Here is a 25,946-nt window from a genome sequence, read left to right as displayed (position 1 = left end):
AAGGCAAAATAATCATTGATTATTACTGCATTAAAATATTTGTGTTGATCATCAAAACAGTATATCATCATATTTTTATCAAAACAACTACTTAAACATAGTGAATTTATGTGAGATCGATATGTAGAAATGGGAAATCTTTTCTCACTTTAATATGATGTTTCTCTTTGAATGATATTGGGATTTAAGACGCATCTTCACAGATATATGAACAGGAAGAGAACAGGGGGATTTAGACTGAATAGAGGCAAAAGGTTTTTCGCAGTGAAAGGCATCCTGTATCAGTATAGCCTCAGTGGGCTAAGGGGCCTGTTCCTGTGCTGTTCTGTTCTTTGCTGTTTGTTCTAAAACATCAAATTCCTGACACAGAGCAACAACATATATTCCTGCTGTGAGTGGTAGCTGCAGTTAAACTGTGATATTGGGATTGTTGGAAGGTGCAATAGGATATGCCTGTCTCGGAAATGGTGTGAGAATTATCAGACAGGGTGGAATTAATTGAGTAGCAGGTAAAATCACCAGATTCTCACCATTGAGCTAAATTTCAGCGATGAAGTTCTCACTCCATGGGTGGTGGGTTTACTATCTCACCTGCAGATGTCGAGGTGTTTATTGGCATTTCATTCAAAGCGCAACCGCACATTGCAGCCTGGAGCCCGTCCTAAAACCTTACCCTCCTTTGGTTGCACTCCAACCTTCTCCTCAACCGCTTGATGCTATGAACAACATCCCCGCTGCCCGAATGCCACAATCTGACCATCCACTGCCTGTCTCCCACAAGCCTGCCCTCCTCTGTCTGATACCTCAGACCTGCCCTCCTGTGCCTGTTATCACAAACCTGCTCTCCACAGCCTTCAACCAATCCTGTCCACTGATTGAAGTACTCAACTTTTGCCATCCTCTGACAGTTTCGTCATTCCAGATCTAGCAGATAGAATTCCAAGATCTGGAGAAAGCCCCTTCCAGCCTCAGCGAAAGGCTAAACCTCCGTTCTGCCTCAAGTCAGATTTTGGAAAACTCCACCGTCCACATATTCCATCTCTCACCCCCTCAGCCTCCAACCCCAGGATCTCAGCTGTCAGTCCTGATTGCAAGCTCATGCTGTCACAGATACAGAGGACTCAATGCAGTAATGGAGGCAAATATATTAATTAATTACTCCATTCTCGTAAGACAATTATCACAAGTTCACATTTTGGCATTCTGGTTGGATAGCTAAGGAGAAGGAATGACAAGAGATAGGGGTTAAAAGGGAAAGATTGGGCAGATGATGGCTGAGTGGTAATATCACTAGACTTAATAGTGAAATAATGAACTTAAATAATGAACCGGATTCAAATCTTACCATAGTAAATGGTGAAATTTGAATTCAAATCAAGATCAGGAATTAAAAGTGCAATGATGACCATGAGACCAATGTTGTGTACATAGAGTAGGGAAGGTGGACAGATGGATATGGCAGAAGCTGAGGGTGGGCTTTGAGTGAAGAAGAGGATAAAAGCTCAATGTAGTATTTTGGAGTAGACAGTAAGCATTAATAATGGAGGCTGGTTAGCTCAGCTGGTTGACCAGCTGATATACATTGCACAGGGATACAAACCGAGAAGGTACAGTTCCTGCATTGGCTGAGGTTGCCACAAAATCTCCATCTTCTCAACTCAACCCTGAATTTAAAACATGGTGACCCTCAGGTGAAGCATTTGCAGTCATCTCTTCCAAATGAGTGAGTAGGATTATGGCAATTTCACCTTGACCTAAATTTGTATGAAATGGAGAAGAAATGGAGGGCGACACGGTGGCACAGTGGTTAGCACTGATGCCTCACAGCGCCAGAGACCCAGGTTCATTTCCCGCCTCAGGCGACTGACTGTGTGGAGTTTGCACATTTTCCCTGTGTCTGCGTGGGCTTCCTCCGGGTACACCGGTTTCCTCCCACAGTCCAAAAATGTGCAGGTTAGGTGAATTGGCTATGCTTAATTGCCTGTAGTGTTAGGTGAACGAGTAAATGTAGGGGCATGGGTCTGGGTGGGTTGCGCTTCGGCGGGTCGGTGTGGACTTGTTGGGCTGAAGGTCCTGTTTCCACATTGTCAGTAAGTAATCGAAAAATAGAGATGACTGAATATGCCAGCATTTCACCAGCTGTAAACAGATAGTAATGGGAGCAAGGGGCATGTTTATGTTTCTTATTCCATATCACCTTAAAGTGAGATGGAAACCAAAATATCTGGACTTCAACAAATAAGTCTATAATATAAATTATAAACAGCAAATGTGTTTTGAAGAAAAACAGAAATACAATATGATGAATCTGTGAGACATGTAGTTAGGTGTTTGCCGCAAGTTTGAGTTCTTGGAGTTCTCAGTTGAAGGTACAGCTTCACGTGATCACATTATATGTAACAGTTTTATAACAGTAATACTTTAATATTCACAATGAGGAAACTGCACTTACCCACATAAACGGAAATATCTTGTTTCACTTTGAGAACCATGGATCCATTTTCCTGTACTTCACACACATACAGCTTCTGATCCTCCACGGTAATGTGTTTGACCATCAGATAGACTGTGTTATTCACTCGAATCTGATCGGTTTTCCCATCATTCTGCCGAGATGAATCTCTCCGTTTCCATTGGAGACAGACTGTATCCGAGAGTTTGGAGATAGCACAGTTGAGGGTAACATCGCTGCCCACCCTGGGGTAAGAGTTCTGAGCGCTTGATTCAACTGTGGAAAACACAGAAGGAATGATTAATGTAATCAGTGCCAGGTACAATTCAGTGACAAGGATCGAACTGACTTGCTCATGTGCCCTTCCTGAGCACTTGCTCCTTTCTGCAGAAACAATTAAGAACAAATTACACACAGAGCATCTTATTAGGAGAATAAGACAAATAATTTGAGTCCTGCTCTAACCGTGAGAGAGAGAGCAGAGGTAATAATACACTTTATCTATGAACTTGTTGGAGGATGTCGGGTCAGAATATGGTTACGTCATTTGGATGGTATTTGGGGATGTCAAGACCACCATTGACAGTGAAGTGATTGAAAGGTAGCACAACATCATAAGACATTGAGAAGGCTCACGTTCCATTCGGTGCTGAATAAACAAGTCGACATAGGCGCTGGGTTCCTGCACAATGATCCACAAGACATCAGGGTCATCACAGCCCCACTGGAAACTTCAATCAGTGGCCTCCCAAAATGCTTCTGAGCATGGTTCCAAGTATTTGCCTCCAAGATGAATGGCCCTTCAGGAGAGGCTTGTTCTAAAACTGCTCTCCCTCACATGCAGTTCCACTTGACAAATGGCCAGTAATGATTAGATCTTCAAAAGGGTCTTTGTAAACAGTAGCATCCATTAGCTTCCAAATTCCAAACACTCTGGTGCCTCAACCCTGTGAGCCATGTGATACTCTGGGACGGGGCTCTGATCACTGGTCCTAGTGTATGAAGTCTGACTTGGATGAGGCAGTGTTAGATCATTGATCTGGGAGAGAAGGTCCAATTCACTTCAATGTAACAACAATTAAAATAAGGACATACTGAACATAATGTTCTAATTTGGAGATCAAGTTTGGGGCCATGCACAGAAGTGAGCATTTTGCCAGCTTGGGGTGGAGCAAGTTTTCTCACAGTTATGTAGATGTCAGCTCACTACATATGCAAGGAATACATAAATCTTGTGAGAGGGTGGTTTTCACATGACGTCCCTGCCTCTCTTGTGCAGCATCAATGCACCGGTGTTAAAACTGGGTTGAAAAGATTATCATTCCCTGAAAGGCCAGGGATCACACAGGATCTTGGAGTCGACACAGTAATACACTACTGCAAAGTGTGCTTGCTTCCCCTAGACAGACAGACAGACATCCACCCTTGACCAGTGAGTGCAAAGGTTTAAGGGTAAGAGGGAGTGAATGACACTTGGGAAGGGGATGCCACTGAATGTGTAATGGGGTGGGGGAGGTTGTATGCAATAACGAGAGTGACAGGGCATGGGCCGTGGTTGGAGTTGGGGGCAGGAGCAGAGTTTACGTATGAGGAGCAGAGAGAAGATGGTGGCACTAATCTTGGCTGAGCAGAGAGGGCCATTGACCTTCTTGTAGCACTGCTGGCCATTCTTGTCTGTGGATACAGCAGAGTTCTGGGTAGCAACCTCGACCATGCTGCCAGGCTCTGATACCATGACCTCCTCAGCACGTTCCCCAGGAAATGAACAAGCCTTTCTCTGGATATCCCCACCTCTATGCCATCATTCAAATGTGGGGTAGTGGTGATGTATGCAGGCATTTGGCAGATATCTGGTGTGTGGTGAGTTCATTCAGCAAGGGCAGGTGATAGGTATGGTTTAGAATCAGGGCAGAGGGGTGCTTCATGGCATGAGTGAGGTACTTATTTTGATGAGTTGAGTAAGATACAGCAAAAGATCACACTTGGTCTGAAAGTGAGAAAACCTCCACACAAATCGATAAAACTGCCACTAAGCCAAACAACAACAAGAGGCCCAAACAACAAAGGCCCAGGCCCTTTTGGGTCCTGAAAGAAAACTACACAGCAACATCTTTTAGATTGGTTTCACGTGACGGTTTCTCACTGAACTGTCAGAACACACATTTGTTCTACAAACTCACTGTTATATACATTGATCCAGTTGTTGCTAATGTTGAAATTGTCAAGATAGTTTTGGTCATTTTGACAATTTCAAAAGGAATAATGAACAGAATGTTTCCCCTAGTGTTTCATGCACTTTGTGCACTGCATGACTAAAGCTCATACAATCCCATTATCACATGTCCAATTATTTACAGACAGTCAGTTTATTGAATCTTTCCAAATGATATTTCACTCACCTTTGATCCCAAAGATGTTGTACTTTTTCAGGATGACTTTATTCGGCTGTGTCTGAAACAGGGTGTATAATCCTGCAAGGTCAAATTTGGGCTTTCTAAGTCTCAGATCAAGGGAATAATGATCGTAGTCCAGCGACCAGTGCCAGTTATTGTCTCTATAGTATTCACTCCATTCTACAGTGAACCAACTTTTTCTTGTTTTCTGAAAAGTAATCAGCTGCTGTTTTTCTTGCCCTGAGTGTGGTTCCCATTCCCAGACAAAAGTATCCTCTCCAGGATTGTCTGGTCCTTTTAATGAAATATCATCTTGTCCATCCACAAAATAAATATAATTTGGGTTTCCTGTTAGAAAGAGGAACAATAGTAGCGTTAAATATAAAATCACAATGGTTTCATCTAATTTATGTCACGATTAATATCATCGATTTATTTGAGTGGGAGAGAAATTTGTAAAAATGCACCGACAACAGGTTTCCAATTTTTTTCCCTGTAATAGTGTTTCTGAGTTGGCAGGCAAATAAGCATTTCCTGGGTGCACTCTCCCCCAGTCTAGAATGCAATAGAGGCAAATACAATCTCTAAACTCACTCCCAGTGAATCATCTTCAGAAGCAAGTCCTTTTTTGTGAAAGTTGACAACCTGTTTCAATACATTCAGAAACTTCCTGTTGACCATTGGCGACTTCAGTCACATCTTAAGTCTGAAGTTCACTCTGATCATTTACCGGACACATTCAAATCATTATCTGCAAATATGTGAAGGAGATCTGCAAATAAAAGGTCTGGATGGAATGGGGAGTTACTGTCAAGGGAAGAATGATTGCATTGGAGATGGGACTTTGACAAACACAGGAAAAAAAAGCCTCCTCTACTGCAAGCTCATCAAGAGTGGGAGCCTGGTACCAAAGGCTCTAGTGATGAGAGGTTGAGGCAAGAGGCAAGGTCTGGGTTCAAGCCCCACCTGCTCAGAGGTGTGTTACAACATGTCTGAACAAGTGGATTATAATGAACTCAGATCTCCTCCATTATTTAGTTCCCTACACATTCACAATGATTTGAAGCAGTCAGGTGATATATTTCTTCGAAAATAATAATCAAGATCAGAGAATCCTGAAAGATCAATGACCTGAATTCATTTTTTTTCAGAAAGAGGTGACTCTGTGGACTAAATTGATAATACTGTTGGGTTCATGACAGATAGTATCAGATATTGAAGGCCATTAGCTTTGTTTTCTGTTCAGAAGAATTTAGATTGAACAAGACTTTTCTGACAAAAATGAAGTTCAGGAAAGAACAGGATTGAGTTCAGAAACAACTCAGAAGGATATCAAACCAATTCAGCAAATCATTCAACTCAATTGTTTACTTAAAAATCACACACCAGGTTATAGACCAACAGGTTTATTTGGAAGAACTAGCTTTTGGAGTGCTGCTCTTTCCTCAGGTAGCTATGGAACAGGACCCTAAGACATAGAATTTATAGCAAAAGATTTCAGTGTCATGTAACTGAGATGATATACTGTACAAACCTAGATTGCTGTTTAGTCTTTCATCATTGAGAATGGGTTGCAGGTTTCAGCTCATTAATATGTAAATCCCGGAATTGCTTTTAAGTCAATATTACATGGATTGACTGCCTTTGGAAATAGAACCAATCTGATTCAAGATTGGGATACAGACAGACTCTAACCTGACACTTTTAATGCATTGTCTGAGCTGAGATGGCACCATTTTTTATAAAACCTTAACTTATCTCGAGAATGTGACATAAAATATTTCTGGGATTTTCACAATAATGAATCAAAACCCGTAACCCATTCTAAAAGATGAAAGACTTAACAGCAATTTAGGTTTGATCAATATATCAGTTGTGTTGCATGAGACTGTAAGGTTTTGCTGTAAATTCTGTGTCTTAGGATCTTGCTGCACAGCAACCTGATGAAGGAGCAGTGCTGTGAAAGCGAGTGCTTCCAAATGCAGGTACACCTGTTGGACTATAATCTGGTGTTGTGTGATTTTTAACTCTGTCCACCCCAGTCCAACACCTGCACATCGAGATCTTCTCAATTATTTAGTTTCCAAACCAAGAGATCTTGTCCTGCAAAGTAGTCAAACTGAAAAATATTAGGCTTTCAAATTTGTGGCAAGTTCGTGTCAGCAGACTTGTAACTGGCTCAATAAATTGTCTCCACAGTCCACAGCAAAGAGTCTACAGATTAGTCAAAACTGAAAGAGTTAATCTGATGAATTTGAGTCTGCAACAAATTGTCTTGGAAAACTGATTGAAACTATTTTTGCTTTGTGTTTAAGAATCCTTTATATAGAGAGAAGCTTGAGTGTGACCTAATGTCTGAAACAGTAACTGCTGGGGTTGACCATAGTTCATCCATGGACAGAGTTGACTTACTCCAAGGGAATGATTTAGCAGGAGCAAATTCTAGTTTCTCCAATAGTCACAGAAAGGCCAAGTGAGGCAAGGAAACAGCAGTTACATGAGAAGGTCCAAGAAATGTTTCCTTTACGTGTAATGACATGAGCACTGGCTAAACAAAGTCCAACATTGGTGGAAAAAAGTAGCACACAGCGATATTTGATTCAAAAATGAGAAATAACTGGGAAAAATGAGCAGATCTGGGAAAGTCAGAGAAGAGAAAGCAGGGTTCATGTTTTGAATCCATGACTCTTCTGAAACAAGAGGTAAGGTTAAAAGAAAGAGTGGATTCAGAAAGAAGGGGAGGAGAGGAAGCTTCCAGAGGGGTGTGAGTATCTCGGAGTTGTTCCAGTTTACATTCCCTAACACCTGAAAAGAACAGGAAATATGTCTTGATAGAACACTGAGTGAACTGGAGAATGATGTGGAACTAGGAGGCAGGGCAGCTCTGAAGTAGCATGAGGCAATACTGTTGGAGAGAGAGTTCAGGAGTGTGCATATCGCAGCACTTGGCACTGTGTGGATCTCAGGGTGTGACAAAAGCATATGTCTGAATACAGGTGGACAATGTCTCCTGCTTGTCTTCATCAATATTCTTTGTCACATCTTCAAAAACCTCAATCATGTTAGTGAGACATGATTTCCCACACACAAAGCCATGATGACTATTCCTAATCAGTTGAGACATTTCTGACTATATGCAAATCCAGTCCCTCAGAATCCCATCCGACAACTTATGCACCATAAGGTAAGGCTTACCATTCTGTAGTTCTTTGGCTTTCCATTGTCACATTTTTAAAATAATGGAACCACGTTAGCCAACCTCCAGTCTTCTGGCACCTCACTCATGGCTGTTGATAACACACATAACTCAGCAAGTGGCCAAGCAATGTCTTTCCTCGCTTCCCACAAAGTTCTGGGAAATACCTGATCAGATCCTGGGGATTTACTTATCGTTACATACCTCCTCTTCTGTAATATGAATTCCTTTCACAATATCACAATTTCTTTCTCCAAATTCCCTACCTTTAATGTCTATCTCTACAGTAAATATTGATCAAAGAATTTGCTTACTACCTCCCTGGTCTCCTGTGATTCCACACGTAGATGGCAATGTTGATCTTTATGAGGCCCTAATCTCCCCCCAGTTATGCTTTTTCCTTTAATGTAGTGATAGAATCTGTTTGAGTTCTCCTTAGCTCTATTTACCAAAGTAATCTCATGTCCCTTTTTGCCCTTCTGATTTCCCCGTTAAGTGTACTCCTGCTCTGCTTATAATCCTCTACGCTTTCACTCGATCCCAGCTATCTCTCCCTGATATTTGCCTCCTTCTTTTTCTTGACCAAAGCCTCAATTTCTCTAGTCATCCAGCATTCCCTAACGTGAACAGCCTTGCCCTTCACACTAACAGGAACATCTCTGAACTCTTGTTATATCATTCCGAAAAGCCTCCCTCTTCCCAACCATCCCTTTACCTGCAAATAGCCTAACCCAAACAATATTTGAAAGTTCCTGTCGAGTAACATCAAAATTGGCTTTGCTCCAATTTAGAATTTTAACTTTTTGATCAGTTCAGGATATTTCAGAATACTCAGAATAATGATAATGTTATGATAAAGAAACATTCTAAGTGGAGGACCAATCATTTGTGCTTTATTAGATATGTTAGGGAAAGTATTTAACTTAAGGAAAAAAAACCCACCGGAATGTACAAACATAAGTGGCAGATTAGAAAATGAACAACAGCAGAAAATGACAAAAAGGTTAACGAGGAGGAAACATTAGAGTACAAGAGGAAGCTAGGTCGGTATTGAACAATGGGTATCAAGAGATTCCAGAAATATTTAAAGGCAAGTTTAAGTAAAGTGACTGTTGGTCCTTAATAGAGTCAGAATGGAGAGTAAATTGTGGACAATAAGGAAATCGCAGATTAAACGATCGATTATTTTATTTCTTTTGTCAATTTCGAGGATACAAAAAATATTCTAATAATAGCTATCACTTAGACAGTGGAAAGGAAAGAGGAGCTGTGAACTATTACAATGACAACTGAAGAGGTATTGAACAAACTGGTGGAGGTGTAGGTTGACAGGTTTTGGATCGGGCTGAACTTCATCCTCAGCTTTTCAAAGAGGTTGCTGATGAGGTCATCAATGCATTGGTGTTAATTTCCCAAAGTTCCCTCAATGCAGGAAAGTTTCCATGAGACTGGAATGAAACAAACATGTCCTCACCTCTCAAGAAGCAATGGAGACAGAAAGCAGGAAACCTAAGACTATGTAGCGTGATGTCTGTCATGGAAAAGGTGTCAGGTATCAAGACTTGGATAAAATATTTTTACATTTATGTAGCGATCTGTGGAGAGTGAGATGAGAGAAAGACCGTGCAATCCTCCCATTTCAGTTGCAATGTGTTGAGTCTGACATAGTCATTCTTAACTTACAGACAATATTCCAGATACCACCACCATCTGACCATTTTGACAGTCTCATGAGAGATGGTGTTGCAGTAATACAGTATCAAGAGGGAGTTGTCCTGGAAGTCCAGAACAGTGACTCTTGATCCCATGAACTCACATGGCATCAGGTCAGAATGGTTAATGAAACTCAGACTGACTATCACCTCTCACCCCACGTCCCTGCTCAGCTGGGGGAGGACTCAATCATGATGACAAGATATCAGACAAACCTGACTGCCCCATTCACACTGTAAGTAATCTAAGTAATCCAATTCCTTCCTTTTACCCAAAATTCACAAATCAGACACAAACCCGATCAACACACATTGTGTTCTCCTGCTCCTGTTTCACTGAACTTACTTTCTCATATCTTGACAGTGTCCTGTGCCCTTTGGTCCAGGGACTTGCCACACATATTCAGGATACCACCTACACCCTCCATCTCCTCCATGACTTTTGTTTCCCCGGTAGCCAACACCCCATCTTCACCCTGGACATCCAATCCCTGTACACATCCATTTGTTATGGCAAAGGCTTCCAAGTACTCTGATTCTTCTTCTCCTGCTGACCCAGCCTGTACCCTTCCATCAACATACTCATTTGATCGGCTGAACTGGTCCTCACCTTCAACAACTTCTCCGTCAAATCCTCCCACATCCTTCAGACCAAAGGGATAGCCATGGCACCTGCATGGGCCCCAGCTATGGTGCTTCTTCATCAGGTACGTGAAACAGTACATCTCCCACAGTTACACTGGCAGTATTCTCCACCTTTCCCTCTGGTACATTCATTACTGTAATGTTGCCACCTCAGGCACCAATGAGGAGGTTGAACAGTTCATCAACTTCACTAACAGTTTCCACCTTGACATCAAGTTCACCTGAACCATTTTGGACACTTCCCTACCCTTCTTTGATCTCTCCATCTATATTTCTGGCAACCGACTCAACACGGACATCGACTTCAAATCCATCGACTCTGACAGCTACCCGTACTACACCTCCTCCAACAGCCAATCCTGAAAAAACGCTCCCCCTTATTCACAATTCATCTGCCCCTGGCGTATCTGCTCCCAGGAGGAGCAAATCAACTCCAAAACATCCCCCAGAAGGCAACCCACTTCAAGACCACAATGTCCTCCAGCACATTTTCTCCATGTCCCGCACCTCCACCCTTGAATCCCATCCCTTCAATCACAACAGGACAGTACCCAGCTGGTTCTCACCGTCCACTCCACCAACCTCCAGATACAGTTTATCATCCTCTGCCATTTCCACCACCACAGACCCAATCACTAGAGATATATTTCCCTCCCCTATCAGCATTCTGCAGCGACCATTCCCTCCATGACTCCCTCTTCAGGTCCACACCCTCCCCCACCAACCCACCCTCCACTTCCAGCACCTCCCCTTGCCACGGTAAGAGGTGCAAACCCTGTACCCACACCTCCCCCCTCACTTCCATCCAAGGTCCCAAAGGATCCTCCATATCTGACAGAGATTTATCTGTACTTCCACACACATCATCTACTGTGTCCATTGCTCTTGATGTGGTTTCCTCTACACTGGGGAGACAGGGTGCTAACTCATGGAATGTTTCAGAGAACATCTCTGGGACACATGCACCAAACAACCCCATGGTTCTGTAGCCAACCACTTCAACTGTCCCTCCAACTCCGCAAAGAACACGCAAGTCCTGGGCCTCCTCCACTGGCAAATTCTAGCCACCCGGTGCCTGGAGGAAGAGCACCCCATCTTCAGAATTGGGACCCTCCAACCACATGCCGTCACCATCGATTTCACCAGTTGCCTCATTTCCCCTACCCCCATCTTATTCCAGACCAAACCCTTCAAATCTTGAACTGTCCTACTTGTCCATTTTCCTTTCAACCTTTCCGCTCCAGCCTTTGCTTCAACCTATCACCATTACCCTCCATCTTCATCAACCTATCATATTCCCAGCTAACCCCTCAGCCCACCACTGCCTCCTATACGTCTCTCAGCCCCAACCCCATCCCTTCCTCCCCCAAGCCCCAACATTCCTGAACATTGATTCTCCTGCTCCACGGAAGTTGTCTGGCCTGCTCTGCTTTTCTAGAGCCACACTTTACAACTCTGACTTTCCAGCATCTGTAATCATCCCCTTCTCATCAAACATACTCAGGGTGGGGAAATTCACTCTCTACCACAAAGAGTGTCTCAGTTGTAGTATTCCCAACTGAGCTGGCCAAGTCTGAAAAGGGAAAGCTGCTAAACTGTGCCCGGGGCCGTGATGAGGGAAGGAACAAAGGGAGAAACATATTTCACATTGTCCTCACAAATCTCCCTGCAACAGATACATTCGTCAATGACAAAACAGCCAGGAGGAACATGCAAACAGCCCTTGCAGAGATTAAGTCCCACCTTCTCATTAAAGACAGATAGAAACATAGGAAAGAGGAGCAGGAGTTGGTCATTCAGCCTTTTTATTCTGCCCTGCCATTCCATATAATCTTAGCTGACCATCCACCTCCCTGTTCCCACCTTCTTCCCAAACACTTGGACTCTTTAATCTTAAGGACTATGTCTAATTCCATTTTGTAATCATCTGGTGCTATGGCCTCAACTGCTTTTGGTGTGAGAGAATTCCACAGGCTCACTACCCTCTGATGAAGAAGTTTGTCCTCGTCTCAGTCATAAATTCCCTTCCCGGTATCCTTTGACTGTGACTCTTCTGGACTCCCTGGTCTTTGTGTGTATCCTTCCTGCATTTACCCTGTCTTGTCCTCTTGGAATTTTATATGTTTCAACGAGCACCCGCATTACTGTTATAAACTCCAGTGAACATAGTCTTAACTGATCCAATCTCTCTTCGAGAGTCATAGAGTCATACAGCACTGAAACAGACACTTTGGTCCAACCAGTCCATGCCAAACATAATCCAAATTAATCCCACCTGCCTGCTCCTGGCCCATATCCCTCCATATATTTCCTATTCATGTATCTATCTAAATGTTTTTTAATCATAGTAATTGGACCCATATCCAACACTTTCTCAGGAAGTTCATTCCACATCAAAACACCCTCTGTATAAAAAGAATTTCCTCATAGGTCTATTTTAAATTTCCCACATCTGACCTTAAATCATACATCAGCACCAGGAATCAGTCTGCGAAACCTTTGTTGCAATCTCTTCATAGCCAGAACATCCTTCCTTCGATGAGGAGATCAAAACTGCACACAATACTCCAGGTGTGGTCTTATTAAGGCACTGTACATTCGCAGCAAATTATCCCTGCTCCTGTATGTGAATCCTTTTGCTATTAAAGTCAGCAGGGCCCTTGCCTTTTTCCCTGTTTACTGCTTCCCAAACTTAAATTCAGTGACTGTTATACAAGGACACCAAGGACACCATTGTATACCATCCTTTCCTAATTTCTTGCCATTCACATGATAATCTGTCTTTTCTAACAATGTGGTTAACTTCAAAATGGAGAAAGTTGTTGAAATTTTCAATCAAATTGTTTGGACATTTTACGACTCATCTCTGGATCTTTTGGTCCAGATACAGGTAGACTGGAAGGAGCCCCACAAAAGGATATTTATCATTGCGTTTATGCATGACTACGCTGCTGGATGGGATTGACTTGAACACATTGAGAAACTCAAGTCTGCACATGCGTGAAGTCTTTTAGGATTTTGCAGAAATGAAATAGAGTTGTATTCAGCCACAGTCTCTAAATGTCCTGGTTCATGAGCAGCAATGTAAATATTGAAAAGTGAGGCACTAATTTGTTAAAGATACAGCACATGTTAAATGTTAAATAATAAAATTAGCACGTGACAGATAGAGCTAAGATGAATCACAAACATCAGTTTGTATTTAAGGTCTGCAGATTGACCACATAGAGCGGGGCACAACATCAATCATTCTTGACTGAATTGTTCCAAATGACTTGATATTTATCCATCCCGAAACATTACAGGTTTTGACCAGGATACATAACAGCTTGTCAGCTGAATGGATAAAACCAGGAATTCTGAAACTGGAGCTACTGGCTTGTTCAAATCAACTTTAGCCAAACAGATTCAACACCTGTTCTTCAGCATGAGTAGCTCTAGGCTCTGATCGCTGCCTGCTCCTGATCTCAATATCACACAGCAGTCTGATGTCAGAAAACAAGCCTGTGTTCCCTGTGAAGTGAATCAATTCCCAGCTTACCACAACATCATCAGCAATTTGGTTGTCTCTTGAGTTCTAAACTAGGCAAAGCCGACTGAAGGACCCACAATAGGACATTGACTTGCTGGATGCTAACATTTACAAAACAGTTTTGCTCTACTGGATTTTATTTTCAGTATTTTACAATCGGTAACTTAATTTCTTCCACATTCCAACCTTGCTTGGATAAAGGGTGTGTGTTGTGTGTGTCACAAAACATTCCCCTGGATTTTGGATACACCAATAAACCACACTTTGTTGAAACACTCAACAATCTGCTGAAAGCTATTTTAATTAAATTTCCAAAATTAGGTTTTGAGAGACACCTGTTTCCTTCTTGCAAAATGGAAAGGAAATAAGGAAAGTCAACGTAAAAAACAATCGTGTTATGGACAGGAGAGGGGGACAGAAATAATCATTTAATCTAACTCACTTTCTTGTCTGTCACGATTGAAGGATTGGGTTTTTACTTTCCTTCAGATCAGTAAACATGTAAATTAATGAAAATATGCCACTTACTTTCTGTGAAAACAGGTGAAAGTAGAAGAACAAAGACATTGAGTCGCAAACCAGTCAGCATCGTGCTGTGGAAGAAATTTAGACTCATTTCAGATCCATTTCCTTCCCCTGTAAGAAATACACATGTCGGGACTGAGTTTAAGACAGATCAGAACACCTCTGATATGAAACTGACATATATTTCTTCAACTTGTTTAATCCTTCAGAGAGTGAAGTCACCAAACTGTGGGGAAACAGCTTGCTGAATGATCACAGAATTATCAGAGTGCAGATGCAGGCCATTCGGTCTCTCATGTCTGCACTGGCTCTTCAAACAAGCATCCTTTTCTCAGCTCATCATTTTAATTTAGAAATATAAAATGTGCAATCAACTTCATTATCAATGGACTCTGCCTTTTCTTGAAAAATTAAAACTTTGTTCATCCGAGTCTGTGAAGGAATGTGTGTAGTCTGTCTCTTCTCACCAGCCTCACAAACTTTCCAACTGAAAGTAAACAAATTGAATTGGCAAGAATAGAGAAGTATCATAACTGAACATGAAAAGAATCACCAAAAGTGAAGTTGGAAAAGGTCACTCCACAAAATATTTTATTCACCCATTGACCCATCTACCTGTCAGAGTTGAACAGCTGCTACTATGGGATTGATGTGTGACTTGGGTGAAGCTCATGTGGGGCAGACATTCAGCGTGAGAAGCACTTGTGTAAGGTCATTGAACTTTTTCCTCATTCTACCCAGACTCCCTGCACCTGGCAGCTTGCTGCCAGCTCTCACTGTACGTTTTGATGAGCTTTCTGATACTTCCTGTCAAGATGATTAATCACTGCCTTTACAACTCCTGTATCCAGAGCTGCATCTGATAAAGTCACAGTCTTCCGATTGGCCTTGTTGTTGCACGATGGCAGTTTCCCCATGATCAAACAGTCTCTATCATCCAAGTGGAAGACAGGGTGTTGTGGTAATATTGCTGGGCTCATAAACAAAAGACCCAGATTAATGCTTTGGGGGGAAGCTTCTATTTTGAACATCTTGTCTGAATGCTATGTGGAACTATTGACTTTTGTCGTGAAATTACACATATTACATATCACACAAAATATGGAGCACAAGATAAACTATTTAGTTTTTGACACCTTTTTAACATTGCACAAAATCACCATTGGTTTCTCTATGATCCCTGGCTTCAATTATGGCACTAACGTGATGCAGGAGATGGTTATCACAATATCACAGTTTTGGTTAAAAACAGTTACATCCTTTAGTAGTCTTCACACGTCAAAAATAGTGTTTCATCTAAAACTGAAACAGTAAATATTCATCTATTGCTCCATGTTAATTGGGTGACCAAACCGAGCAGCAGTTAGACATGCTGATCAATTTATTGCTTCCCAAACTTCTTCGGATCCAAATGACTATACAGTCCTTCTGATTATATGTGTTCAAACATAAAACTTGAACAGTGGTGGTTCTGATATGTTGTTCCAGCTCAGAAGAGATTTTGAAAGTGTAGAAATACCAGACTATCGCACACACTGTGCTGGAATCAAGGACCTTTGATAACTCAGTGTGACAACATCAAGCTGCTAAGTGCCATTGCTGTTATTTCTAAGCCAACAGAGAAGGAAACAAACTTCACACAAATACTTAAGACAACTACAATCTTAACTTTTCACTGTTTCATGTACGTTGGAGGAGTTGAGGAAAATAAGGAAAGTTTGCCAAGCTCACAGAAAAGATTATCTGTTGTCCATTTTAATTCTGTCTTCTCATATATAGTATTTTATGATTTTTATCTCTTAATTCATTCCAAGATGCTTATGGAAAAAAAAACAGACATCATGGGTTAGTCACACAGCTGACTGGACAAGAGGTAGATGTTTGAAGGTGAACTAAAGTCTGCTATAGAGCCAGAATGCTACTTGGCAACACAAAGCTGCCAAAACCAATTAAAAATCAAAAGAAAATTACCTCAACCCAGCAATAAGCAGAAATGAGTGAAGTCTGTAAAACTGCAGAAGGCAAACATTTGTTTGTCAGAGATGTCCTACCTTGTGTCATTTGAAGATGGTGGAATGATAAGCACGAGATGCCCTTGTTCAGTCTAACCAGAAACTGTATTGTAAAAATTGACTTGAAAGAGTAAATGTTCAGAAAGCACAAGATCTTTGACCAATTTAATCAGTTACTCAAACCACATTTAAGTTATTTCTTTATAAATAATTATGATTTCAGTCAGATTTCCTTACCTTATGGGGTCAACAATTCTATTGAAAAACATCTGAAGACCAAGCAGTAAAGTACCCAGTGCAGAAACACCAATGAACAGAGTCTCTCCGTAATGATGCAATTGTTGACGTTTCTCTTGTGAAACCACAGCAAAGGCTAGTTTCCTCTTCCTTTGCAGCTCAGTGCTCTGTCATTACTGAGCTGGGCTAATTCTGGCTGAAATACAAAAAACGGCTCAAAATAGAGGACATATGGTAGTTCAAAATGGGAAGTTAACAAAGTCCAAAGCATTTCATATAGAATAAAGCAGGATTTACTTTTGAGTTGTTATTTTCTATAAAGTGGAACATTTCTAAGGCACAATACACAGAAACTTCAGTTTTTTGACAGAATGATTGATAAAGGACAAAATGAATTTTTGGACATTCCAGCTTCTCTGTAAAATAAGGAAACAGTTGGACTCCTGTTCGCCTCGGTCCCACTAATGTTGGCATTATCCGCCAACATTATCCATAAATCCCAGGGATAGCATCATTAGCAGGTTTGGATGCTTCAACCACAGCTGCAATGTTAAAATGTGATGTCCCTGATCCACTTCAGGAGCAAGGCTTAGGAGCTGATAGATCCCGAGAATAGAAGGTGGGAGAGAGGAAATCAGGAATAATATAACCAGATTTTGAAGTACATAAATCTGAAAGGCACACATTTATAAAACAATCCTGTGAGCAACAGTTTGGTTTTAATGTTAAACTGTGATGCCCCTTACCCACTTTCATGGCTTGAATTCCATGAGAATGTTTTATACCTCACAAGTACTTCTGGAGAAGCTGATTGATTGGTTTTCAGGAGTCTCCATAAATGATATTCGATTTTTCTGAGCAATTTTCAGTAATTGGAACCAATATAACAACTGACCAATTCAATTTGATATACAATGTGAAGTGATGTTCACAATGAATCCAGCCTTTTGGATGTTGCCATTGACATCTTAGAGCTGAGAGTCAATGGTGACATTATGCTGGTGTCACTGAGTTAGTATTCCTGACATGCAGACGAATGGTTTGTGTTCACGTGAGTTCAAATCCCATGCCAGCAGTTCATGGAATTTCCATTCAGATAATGAAGTGGTGAAACTAAATCGAGACGCAATAATGATGACTATGGGTGAAATTTTCCAGGCCTGTCTGGAGATTTTAGAAGACCAGAGTGGGGGAACCTAATTGGATGGAATGCAACATTTCAGTTTACAAAAAAGTTTTGACAATCTAAGTGCTTAGAATTTTTCAAGGCTGTCAAGTTTCCCATCAATAATCAGCAGGAACCAGATTTTCATTCATTAATATGTTATAAATATTCATTAACTCGTCAGGCCATTGGAATTATATTTGTGGGTGTCATTTTGTTCCCTTAAAATTGTAAAAAATGCGCTCACAACTAAGCAAGGGCTCCACCTGGCAGGGTACACTGCTTCATTCCAGCTGCCTTGAGTAAAGCATTGATCCATTACATGGCTCCTTAAAATCTTGCAGCAAAGATTTGGGAAAACAGATGGTATGTTGGCTGTTGGTGCAAGAGGATTAGAGAACAGGAGCAGGGATGTCTAATTGCAGCTGTTCCCACCTCTTTAAGTGCAGGTTGGATCTTATTATCTAATAAAGGACATACTGCCATTGAGGATTGCAGTAAAGGTTCACCAGACGTTTTCTAGGACAGCAGGTTTGTCATTTGAAGAGAGATTGTTCCAACTGAGCTTGTATTTACTTGAGGGGAATAAGAAAGAATCCCATTGAAACGTATTAACCTCTGAAAAAGCTGAGCAGATTGGGCACAGGGAGAATGTTTTCCCTGTTAACAAGGGTTTAGAATGAGGAATCACAGGCTCAAAATCCTGGGCAGGCCACTTCTGACTCAGATGAGGAGATATTCCTTCACAATGAAACCACGGCAATCATTATCCCGTAAGGCAATGGAAGCTAAATCACTGAAAATTGCTTTGATATACACTGTATGATTGATATAATTTTTAATGTTGTTTATAATGAGGAAAACCAGGCTTCCCAGTCTTATCAAACAATCTGCTGGGCAGGAGTTCACAAACTGTGTTCCAGCTGCAGATTCTGTTTGACTAGGCAGAGCCATCTTGATTCCTGATGAAGGATTTTTGCCCAAATTGTCAATTCTCCTGCTCCTCAGATGCTGCCTGACTGGCTGTGCTTTTCCAACACCACACTCTTGACTCTAATCTCCAGCATCTGCAGTCCTCACTTTCGCCTAGGGAGAGCCATTGCCGCTCTCTGCCACTTCCTGCAGGGAGATCTGAAGCCAGTCGGATTGAGGATGAAATGCACATAGTTCATATTTCCACTAAATTTCCTCACACTGGCTCCTTTCAAATCGCAAATGGGGACGTATCTGGTACCTCACGATCACCAGACAGTAAGTGTATTTCTGAGGTCACTGTCAGCAAAGCAGTTCAGTGTGTCCACTCCACCATGGACCCAACACAGCCAGCAGGATGAAGCATTTAATTTGCAGCCATCACGAGGTTCTCTTGGGTCTGAGAGGCCATTGGCTACACACGTGTGACACGCAGACCTCCATGGCATTGCTCAGCCAGATTCTCGAGCAGGACTAGATTTCATGCCTTCAATGTCAAGTCTTTCTGTGACCACAGTCTACAATTCCCACAGGTGTGAGACCACGATCCTTCAAGCTGTTACAACACTTGGTTAGCTCAGTTGGCTGGACAGTTGGTTTACTATGCAGAGAGAAGCCAACAGCATGGGTTCAATTGAGGTACCAGGCAAGGTTACCATTGAAGGTCCTGCCTTCTCAAGCTCACCCCTTGCCTAATGGTATGGTGACTCTCAGGTCAAACTCACCACCAGATGTCTCCCTCTAATAAGAGAGCAGTCCTCTGGGATTACTGCAATATTAGCTTTACAATACTTTTCCAAATTCCACAATGTTCATTACCCTTTGCCTGCTATGCCCATCCTCCCTGCTCCTCTTCCCCAACGTCATCTCTAGAATTGGCTCCAGGTTAGCAAGATATACCCAGGTGTTCTGACAGCCTTGCTGGATGATTTGAGGGCTGTTTTACTTCTTCCCTGTTTGTGACATTTCATTTTTCATGTGGTCCAAGTACTTGTTCAGGATCACCTTTTCTGCAAGGACTTTGTGCGTCAAGGGACCTGACCTTGTGTCAGCCATGCCTCTTACACATGCAGGTCCTTTCCCGTGGTTTCGACACAAAACTTTGTCAACCCTTCTAGTTGCATGAGGAGTGGTCCAATATCAAACAGGAACCAGGATAGTTTGATCTTGAGTGAAGTTGTAGAATGATTCTTTAAGCCTGTCTTCAAAGTTTGGGCTCCACTTTCTGTCTGACCATTGGATGGTGGATGATATAGAGCTGTTCTAACATGCCAAATATCAATTGACTTTAGGAAATACTCAAAAACCCTGCTGGTAAATGATGGCCCATTTTCTGTGACCAGCATCTCCCAGAGTCTGCGTATTGCAAAAGGTGCTTGTAGCTTTACAATCATCATCCCCATGTTTAACAAATTAACTCCATGCATATCCAACCACTCTTAATTACGGTCTACAATGACTAAGAAAATTGAGGCCGTGAATGTACTGGCAAAGTTGACATGAATCCAGGGCTTACCCAGCCATTCCCACCAATAACGGGGAGCTGCTCTAGGCATTGTCCCACCCACACTCTATGTAAGCATCCAATCCTAGCCCCAGACATAACTTCTCACCAACCTCTTCATTTTGAAAACCCCTGGATGACCTCGATGGAGTTCACTCAGTATCTGATGACGGCCTTTGTTCAGGACAATCACTTTTGCTCCTCATAATAATATGGTGTCCTTTACGGTGATTTGGTATCACCAGATCCAGGGAGGTTTCAGTTCAGGTTGGGAACATTTTGCGTCCACAGTCTGATGTTGTCAGCGGTGACAGGAATCTTATCCAGACAATTTAAAACAAGAATGGACACTTCAGGATGCTGTGAGGCATCATACATTGGTGAGACTGAACAGACGCAACAACAATAGATGAATGGACACCACGCAACGATCACCAGGCAGGAGTGTTCCCTCCCTGTCAGGGGACACTTCAGTGGTTCAGGACATTAAGCCTCAGACTTTTGGGTGACCATCCTCCATGGAGGACTTCGGGACAAACAATAACCCAAAGTGTCTGGGTGGAGGCTGATAGCCAAGTTAGTTATCCATGGGGATGACCTCAACCAGGATTCATGTCACTCTACAAATGACTAGGAGAAAGTGAGGACTGCAGATGCTGGAGATCAGAGCTGAAAAATGTGTTGCTGGAAAAGCACAGCAGGTCAGGAAGTATGCATGGAGCAGGTAAATCGATGCTTCGGGCGGAAGCCCTTCTTCAGGAATGAGGAAGTTGTGCCAAGCAGGCTAAGATAAAAGGTCGGGAGGAGGGACTTGAGGGAGGGGCATTGGGAATGCGACAGGTAGAAGGAGGTTAAGGTGAGGGTGATAGGCCGGAAAGGGGTTGGGGGTGGAGAGGTCGGGAAGAAGATTGATGGTCAAGAAGGCGGTGCTGAGTCCGAGGGTTGGGACTGAGTTAAGGTGGGGGCAGGGGATTAGGAAGCTTGAGAAATCTCCATTCAGCCCTTGTGGTTGGAGGGTTACTAGGCGGAAGATGAGGCGTTCTTCCTCCAGGCATCGTGTTGCCATGTTCTGGCCATGGAGGAGGCCAAGGACCTGCATGTCCTTGGCGGAGTGGGAGGGGGAGTTAAAGTGTTCCGCCACGGGGCGGTTGGGTTGGTTGGTTGGTGCGGGTGTCCCAGAGGAACATGAATACAGATTTCTCCAGCTTCCTCATTGCCCCTCCCCCCACCCTTATCTCAGTCCCAACCCTCGGACTCAGCACCGCCTTCTCGACCTGCAATCTTCTTCCCGACCTCTCCGCCCCCACCCCCTTTCCGGTCTAACACCCTCACCTTAACCTCCTTCCATCTATCACATTCCCAACGCCCCTCCCCCAAGTCCCCCCTCTGTATCTTTTATCTTCGCCTGCTTGGCACACCTTCCTCATTCCTAAAGAAGGGCTTATGCCCGAAACGTGGATTCTCCTGCTCCTTGGATTCTGTCTGACCTGCTGCGCTTTTCCAGCAACACATTTTTCAACAGTCCAGGTGAGCCCCACTGCACACAGACACACAGACAGACACACACACATACACACACACACACACACACACACACACACTCATACACATCTCCACACACACACACACACACACACACTCATACACATATACACACACACACTCACAAACTCACACAGATACTCACTCATACACACACACTCCTACATCCTCACACACACACACACACAATCACACAGATGTTCACACACATACACACACACTCCTACATCCTCACACACACACACACTCCTACATCCTCACACACACACATACTCCTACATCCTCACACACTCACACAGACCCACTGTCATACACAAGTTCTCTACCATACGTACATACATTCATCCGCAGCACTCACACTCACGCACTCACCCTCTCACCAGGTAATATCGCATCACACTCACACACATTCTTGACCAAGATTACACACACGCATATGCACACTCTTTCCCACCCACACATATGCACACTCACATGCATACACTCACTCTGTCTCTCCTGCCTGCGCACACATATGAGTTTATCGGTTGAATTTGTATTTACAGAATTAGATTTTATTTTGCTCAAAGAAGATTGGCAGGTAGGACAGGTCATGAGGTCGGTGCTGAGCTGGAAGGCTGGGGCTGGGGTGAGGTAAGGAAAGGGGAAATGAGGAAACTGGTGAAATCCACATTGATGCCACGGCGTTGAAATGTTCCCAGGCGGAAGATGAGGCGTTCTTCCTCCAGGCGTTGGTAGTTGAGGGAGCGGCAGTGGAGGAGGCCCAGGACCTGCATGTCCTTGGCAGAATGGGAGGGGGAGTTGAACTGTTGGGCCACAGGGCGGTGGGGTTGATTGGAGCGTGTGTCCCGGAAATGTTCCCTAAAGCGCACACGCCCCCAACAGCCCACCCTCCCATCCTGGCACCCTTCCCTGCCACCGCAGAAATTGCAAAACCTGCGCCCACACCTCCTCACTCACTTTTATCCAAGGCCCCAGAGGAGCCTTCCACATCCATCAAAGATTTACCTGCACATCCACCAATATCATTTATTGTATCCGTTGTTCCCGATGCAGTCTCCTACACTCTGGGGAGACTGGATGCCTCCTAGCAGAGGACTTTAGAGAACATCTCCGGGACACCCGCACCAATCAACCACACCGCCCTGTGGCCCAACATTTCAAATCCCCCACCCACTCTGCTGAGGACATGCAGGGCCTCCTCCAGCACCACACCCTCACCACCCAACGCCTGGAGGAAGAACGCCACATCTTCCGCCTCAGAACACTTCAACCCCGGGGCATCACTGTGGACTTCAATCATTTCCACATTTCCCCTTCCCTCACCTCACCCCAGTTCGAAACTTCCAGTTTTGCACTGTCCCCATGACTTGTCCTATCTTCCTATCTTCTTTTCCACCTAACCATTCCAACCTCCTCTCTGACCTATCACCTTCATCTCACTCCCATCCACCCATTTGACTCTTCGCTACCTTCCCCCATCCCTCTCCCTGACGTATCACCTTCATCCCCACCCCCACTCACCTATTGTGCTCTATGCTACCTTTTTTTTTCCCACTCCCATCCTCCTCTCATTTATCTCTCCACTCTGCAGGCATTCTGCCTGTATTCCTGATGAAGGACTTTTGCCCAAAACATCGATTTTACTGCTCCTCGGATGCTGCCTGAACCGCTGAGCTTTTCCCGTACCACTAATCCCAGAATCTGGTTTCCAGCATCTGCAGTCATTGTTTTTACCTGACCTGTCCTACCTGATTATCTTCCTTCCATCTATCCTCTCCACCCTTCTCTCTGACCTATCACCTTCATCCCCACACCCATTCACCCATTGTACTCTTTGCTACCTTCCCCCATCCTCCTCTCTGACCGATCACCTTTATTCCCACTCCCTTCACCTATTGTACTCTATGCTACTTTCTCCCCATCCCCACCCATCTCTCATTTATCTCTCCACTCTGCAGGCATCCTGACTCTATTGCCCGAAATGTCAATTTTCCTGCTCCTCGGATGCTGCCTGACCTGTTGTGCTTTTCCAGCACCACTCTAATCCAGAAACTGAGGCTGTCAATCTTGACAAAATCATTGACATTTCTCTTGTGAAAGTACAGACTAGGTGGGTTTCCTGTTACTTTGCAGATCAGGTTCTGGCATCACTGAGTAGCACATACTTGGGCTGAGACAGAGAATTGGCTCAAAGTAGAAAACACATCGCAGTTCGTAGTGGGATTTCATATTTTGTGATGGGGAGCATTATGCTGATTTGATGGGTTGCAATATTATACTTCAACTGGAAAGTGACCAATAGCAGAGTTTACAGTTGATCAGAGAAAGTGCAGGTTTTTACAATGGAAAGCATGTTAATCTATGAATTGCCCTTGGATAGACGGCTCACTTGGTGGTACTGCAGATGCTGAAGTGTGTTTGGACAGTGGCTCACAGTGAACTGGTGTCAGACAGCAATGAGGAATCCTGGAGTGACCATGTGTCATGAAACAGAGGATACATCCGGTGTGTGGATAGCCGAGGGATAACGTACATAGAGGTTGTGGCAGAGGCCGCACTCGCTGCCAACCACATGATCCCTGGAGGCCTGTCCAGACTATATCCTTATTCAGGTGTTCAGCCACAAAGCTTTGATCCTATGAGTAGTATCAATATGGAGAAGTCTCAGAAAGTCATCTGGAATAAATGCTAGATACAATCACAATATTAACCAATTAACCAGATAGGTGATACACAAACTGAATGTAATCAATGCATAGATCTTGAACATGCCTTTCATCATGGTACAACTAAACCTGCTGATCATATGCTGGGGGAACAGTTATTGTCCACCAGCTCTCATTCCATGAGCAGTAATGGAGAGTAAAGCTGTTGTTCCGATGTTATGGTCCAGGTCAGACCCCCTCAAAACATTTCAAGAAGGTAGCCCAATTTTTCTAGTTGTTTTGAGCAAGTGTAGATTGGATATTCCAGGAATGATGCAGTTGGTCAAAACCCCTGGCTTTTAAACAAAGCAGAATTTATTTACAGAGTATCAAATGAAATGCAAAACAACAGAATACAGAATGACTTAACCAATCCAAAAACCCAACAGATTGTCGCAACTTAATAATGTTGTTCCAAATACTTGTAACAACCCAATAAACACCGACTTCATAAAAATGATAGAATCAAACTCAGGGTCTCACAGGAGAGATGGCAGAGAGATTCAGCAGGGAACATCTTCTTCCATGGTGCTGTTTCTTTGACCAGCAGCCTCAAAAAACTGACTGCTTGTTCTGAACAGGCAGGTTGCTAAAACCAAAACAAACCAACCCAGAGGAAAACAGAACTGGGAGAACGGGCCACTCGCTTTTCATTGGAAAAGTGTTTTTTTAAAACTTAAAAGCTGGAGATCCAAGATGGTGGCAGTCTGAGTGGTTTGCTGGGCTGGGCTCGCTGCCATACCCCTGGACAGGATGGACTTTAACCCCCACCCCCACCATCCTACCTTTTCAACCACCCCAAGGACAAGGGTATTTGTTTCAGTTCAATGTAATTTTTTTTAGCGGTACTTGCTTTCAGAGGAATGGTTTCTAGATTTCATAGAGTTAGTATCTTTGTAACTCATCATGCCTCAGATAAGTTCCCTCCTCCTGGGAAATTACAGGCTGTCCTGGATGACCATGGCTAGTGATTTGTTCAGGTGGCGCACCTGGAATATAAAAGGGAGTCATAGTTGGTGGACATGGTCATTCTCCTGTTAAAAGGAAGAAGGCCTTGTCGAGCCTCAGGAAGGAATGGGTGGATTTTGCCCGGCTGTAAGAGACGCATCTAACTGACAAGGAACATCTGAAACTGCAGCAGGGGGTTTATGACAGGGTGTTGTTTTCATCCTTCAGTCCTAAGAGTAGAGGGATAGCTGTACTGATAAAAAAGAACCTCCACTTCCAGGAAACGGAGCAGATTAAGGGTCTTCAGGGAAGGTTTCTTATTTTGAAAGCCCTAATATATGGAGAAGAATACAGTATTTTGAATGCATATTGTCCCCTGGCATACCCTCTTAAATTTCTAATT

General features: G+C 43.2%; 1 protein-coding gene across 1 annotated transcript in view; it reads right to left on the bottom strand.

Moving 5' to 3' along the window:
• LOC140491935 (uncharacterized) overlaps positions 1-25,946 on the bottom strand; it is a 93,507-nt gene that overhangs the window by 20,564 nt on the left and 46,997 nt on the right. Inside the window, exons 2-5 of the mRNA XM_072590410.1 lie at positions 16,507-16,570; positions 14,459-14,566; positions 4,852-5,193; positions 2,453-2,728 (exon numbers count right to left, since the gene is read on the bottom strand). Of these exons, the coding sequence (XP_072446511.1) occupies positions 2,453-2,728; positions 4,852-5,193; positions 14,459-14,566; positions 16,507-16,516 (736 nt within the window). The 5' untranslated portion in view covers positions 16,517-16,570. The remainder of the gene's footprint in view (positions 1-2,452; positions 2,729-4,851; positions 5,194-14,458; positions 14,567-16,506; positions 16,571-25,946) is intronic.

This window comes from Chiloscyllium punctatum, chromosome 20 (genome assembly GCF_047496795.1).
Source record: "Chiloscyllium punctatum isolate Juve2018m chromosome 20, sChiPun1.3, whole genome shotgun sequence".
NCBI classification, from domain to species: Eukaryota; Metazoa; Chordata; class Chondrichthyes; order Orectolobiformes; family Hemiscylliidae; genus Chiloscyllium; species Chiloscyllium punctatum.
Note: the sequence above shows the minus strand (reverse complement) of the source record. Positions and strands in the feature narration are given on the sequence as shown.